Source organism: Atheta coriaria, unplaced genomic scaffold (genome assembly GCF_025399875.1).
Source record: "Atheta coriaria isolate IRGN ID8LTWV9N9 unplaced genomic scaffold, Caltech_Dcor_3.1 hic_scaffold_9_pilon, whole genome shotgun sequence".
NCBI lineage: Eukaryota > Metazoa > Arthropoda > Insecta > Coleoptera > Staphylinidae > Dalotia > Dalotia coriaria.
In genome coordinates this window covers 7377316-7380647 of record NW_027045451.1, presented here as the reverse complement: position 1 = coordinate 7380647, position 3332 = coordinate 7377316, and the positions used below count along the sequence as shown (strand labels likewise).

The 3332-nt window shown below is 32.9% G+C and overlaps 2 protein-coding genes across 3 annotated transcripts; one reads left to right on the top strand and one right to left on the bottom strand.

Annotated features, from left to right (window-relative positions):
- Nucleotides 1-26: 26 nt before the first annotated feature.
- LOC135799624 (KICSTOR complex protein kaptin-like) lies at nt 27-1917 on the bottom strand. Of its 2 annotated transcripts, XM_065312793.1 has the most exons (6): nt 1850-1917; nt 1568-1792; nt 1082-1502; nt 627-1029; nt 377-550; nt 27-176 (listed from the first exon to the last, which is right to left on the bottom strand). In XM_065312793.1, the coding sequence occupies exons 2-6, from the start codon at nt 1773-1775 to the stop codon at nt 96-98; spliced, it is 1287 nt and encodes a 428-aa protein (XP_065168865.1). In that variant the 5' UTR covers nt 1776-1792; nt 1850-1917; the 3' UTR covers nt 27-95. The 2 variants fall into 2 exon arrangements, with proteins under 2 accessions (XP_065168865.1, XP_065168864.1); XM_065312792.1 differs by having other exon boundaries at nt 1568-1897.
- Nucleotides 1888-3281, top strand: Dhdds (Dehydrodolichyl diphosphate synthase subunit). The gene is made up of 2 exons (XM_065312794.1): nt 1888-2099; nt 2327-3281. The coding sequence occupies exons 1-2, from the start codon at nt 2078-2080 to the stop codon at nt 3238-3240; spliced, it is 936 nt and encodes a 311-aa protein (XP_065168866.1). The 5' UTR covers nt 1888-2077; the 3' UTR covers nt 3241-3281.
- The last annotated feature ends 51 nt before the right edge of the window (nt 3282-3332 follow it).

Here is a 3332-nt window from a genome sequence, read left to right as displayed (position 1 = left end):
TGAACGCGCTTCATTTTACACCCCAGTTAATTTTCTAACATTTATTATATTATGTGTAAGGCTATAGTTTAGAAATATGTCTTATTATTATTGAATTAATATTGCAGTTTAACGTCAGGTATAGTCATCATTTCAACTTTTCTTCGCAGTACGTCCTCAATAAATCGACGTTCGTGCTAAAACAAAAGCGGTTAGAACACGTTATGGTTGCCATGCCAACTACCTATAACCAATGTTGCGAAACAAAAAGTCCCTAGATATAACCAAATAACTTCCCTATCTTTTTTGAACGCGGTCAGACATTTGCAAGTTTTTTCCAACCAGTTCAAGTTTGTTCGCAAACATTGTTAATGGTAAGTTATTACTTATTTTATACCTGATAAATGTATAAACCTTTCATGGTAAACACGATTAGTTCTTTCACGCCGTCGCCTGTAATATCCATGTATAAAAGATGAAAAATCGGTCCGACAAGTTTCATCACTTCGATTAGTTTCATTTCATAATCGGTTGAATCTTCAATATGTACGGCTTTATACAGCATAACTTCCTTTAACATACAATAATACAGTTTTTAAGCATGAATAAGCCATGTGAATTATATTGGAAAAAAGTAAATTTGTCACCTCCAAACTGTTACCAATCATTATTTCGTATTTTCCGTCGAAATCAATGTCTGCTGGTGTTGAACATGTTGACACACTAGTAGTATCTTTCCTTCTGAGGCATTTGTAGTCTGTCAATGCATTTTCAGTCACGTTTGTAAAATGCACGACTGGTAATATTGCATTTACAACTAATAAATCCAATTGCACTTGTTTTCTCCCATCAGTTGTTCCGTTTGAGGTATTATTATCATCTGTGATAATATGTTTAGGTTTTTTGGTAGAATTATTACTTGGATACAACTTTATTTGTGATATTGCACTTATAAATTGCGTCGATTGATTGAAAATTATTGTGTTATCCCTGGTGTTCACTTTTACCAATCTAAGATATCCATTTTCACATCCAAATGCTGATATTCGGCTAGAAAATAAAAATTACCAAACAAATTTCTTGATTTTAACTAAATACTTACATATTATCATTGATATAATAAACACAAATCCACATTACAACAGCAGGTGGATTATAAAACTCAGGAAAATGTGAATCACAATCAATCTCTTTAAAATTATGATTTTCTTTAGTTTCTCGAAATATGTGAATCTTATGATCACTCCCTGATAAAACAAAAACTTTTTCCTTTATTGGTGCATTATCCACCCATGTAATCAAGTCAGTATGTGTCAAATGATATGGAATGAAATTTAATTCCACACAGAGACAATTCTGTGCAATATTATCAATATTAAACTCTTCATCGGAATAAATATTCAGAAAAGTTTCTAGACTATTATTATCCATACTAGATTTAATGATTGTTATGCCTATGACAAAGTCATTTTTTCCTCCCTGAGATTTATTGAAGGCATCTAAAGAAATGATTTCTGCTCCACCTTGATGGCAAAAAATAAGTTGTCATATTGTTACAAATCAATACACAATTAAAAAGACAACTTACTTGGAATATAAGCAAATGATATCTCCTTAGCAGTAGGCTCCAACACACCTGAGGCATTTTGAGGATACTCAAAACTGTAGACTTGTCTCTTGAGTGAAGCAATTAAAAGTTTATTAATATTATTTGCTAGCTGCAGATGAGTGATGGTATAAATGTTGCCTTGTGTTGGCAGCGAAAAAAAGTGCGCCTGCTTCATTAAATTCATCATTAACTATTTATTCATAACTGCAAAAAGTTAGCAGTTTTAATTCATGGAACCGTAAAACAATAAACTAAACAGACTTTGAGCTCATAAACAAGTGCAAGTAGTCAACATAAATATAACCTCAATAAAGTAGACGTGATGTGTTAGATAGTCAGCTGGTACGGCTGGTGCAACATCACTCGCATTTTACAACAATTATTAACAGCTAATAATTGTAAATTATTAGATAAATTAATTATAATTACAAGAGATTTGTGATAGGTAGTGATTTGACATATTTGTTAGTTATAAATAAGTGAAACATCATGAAGGAAAATGAAACAGAAGGTAAATATAAAATGATTTTTTTTTAAGTTGTATAGTAATATAATATAGTTTTTACTAAGATTATAATGTAATGAGTATTATAAAACAAGTTATTTACTTTTTATAATAATATTGCTCGACTATATAGTATGTATATACTTAGTTTAGCGAATGCTTATGTTTATTCAAAACTTTAAAAGACTATGACATAGTTGTACAAGTTTTAAACACTTAAACAATTCTTCCAGAGACCATGTCCACATGGATATCAAGAAACAACCTGTCATGGTACCACAAATTGTGCATAAACGTCCTGAAAGCAGGACCCATTCCCCGCCACGTTGCCTTCATTATGGATGGTAATCGCCGGTATGCAACGAAAGAAAACGTGGCTACCCGTCTCGGACACTCAAAAGGATTCGACAAATTAAGCCAAACCCTCCTTTGGTGTCAAGAAATAGGCATTAAGGAAGTAACCGTCTATGCTTTTAGCATTGAAAATTTCGGCCGTAGTCCGGAAGAAGTCGAAACTCTGATGAGTCTTGCCTCTGACAAATTTGAGAAACTATTAGAGGAAGTAGACAAACTACATGAAAATGGTCTGTGTATCAGAATAATTGGTAATTTAATTTTAATTCCCGAGGAATTACGCGCACGTATTGCTCAAGCTGTCCTCCTCACCAAGGATAATGATAAAGCATTCCTTAATATTGCATTTGCGTACACGTCGCGAGACGAGATCACGAATTCATTCCAGGTGATTAATGATGGAGTACATGCGAAGGAAATTGATGAACATGACATTAGTGAGTACTTGATTAACAAGTGCATGTATAGTGGAAAGAGTACTAAGCCAGATATATTGATAAGAACCTCAGGAGAGGTTCGGTTTAGTGATTTTCTGCTTTGGCAAACGTGGAATACTAATGTGATATTTCACAAAGTTTTGTGGCCGGATTTTACTATTTGGCATTTATTGGCGTGCGTGTTTTATTATCAAATGTATTATGCGCATCAGACACGGATTGAGAACGAATTTGGATTTGAACATCGCGATGACAAGAACGAGAAAGTTGAATTCTTTTTAAAAAATTTGGAGAGCAAGCGCATGAAACAGTTGGAAACTTACGCGTCTTATCTGACTCAAAATGTTTCAAATTAAGGTAGACTTAAATAAATTAAAGTTTGAGTGTTGTTTTAGAATTGTTATTGTATTTATTCCATGTTACACAAATATCTTCCTAACAAAAACGT

Excerpts from the sequence above, each read along its gene's own strand:
- LOC135799624 (XM_065312793.1), bottom strand. The coding sequence starts at position 1,775 with ATGATGAATTTAATGAAGCAGGCGCACTTTTTTTCGCTGCCAACACAA. Across the intron at positions 551-626 it reads TGATTGGTAACAGTTTGGAG|GAAGTTATGCTGTATAAAGC; the intron begins GTGACAAATTTA and ends TGTATGTTAAAG. Across the intron at positions 177-376 it reads AAGGTTTATACATTTATCAG|CACGAACGTCGATTTATTGA; the intron begins GTATAAAATAAG and ends CTTTTGTTTTAG.
- Dhdds (XM_065312794.1), top strand. The coding sequence starts at position 2,078 with ATGAAGGAAAATGAAACAGAAG. Across the intron at positions 2,100-2,326 it reads GAAGGAAAATGAAACAGAAG|AGACCATGTCCACATGGATA; the intron begins GTAAATATAAAA and ends CAATTCTTCCAG.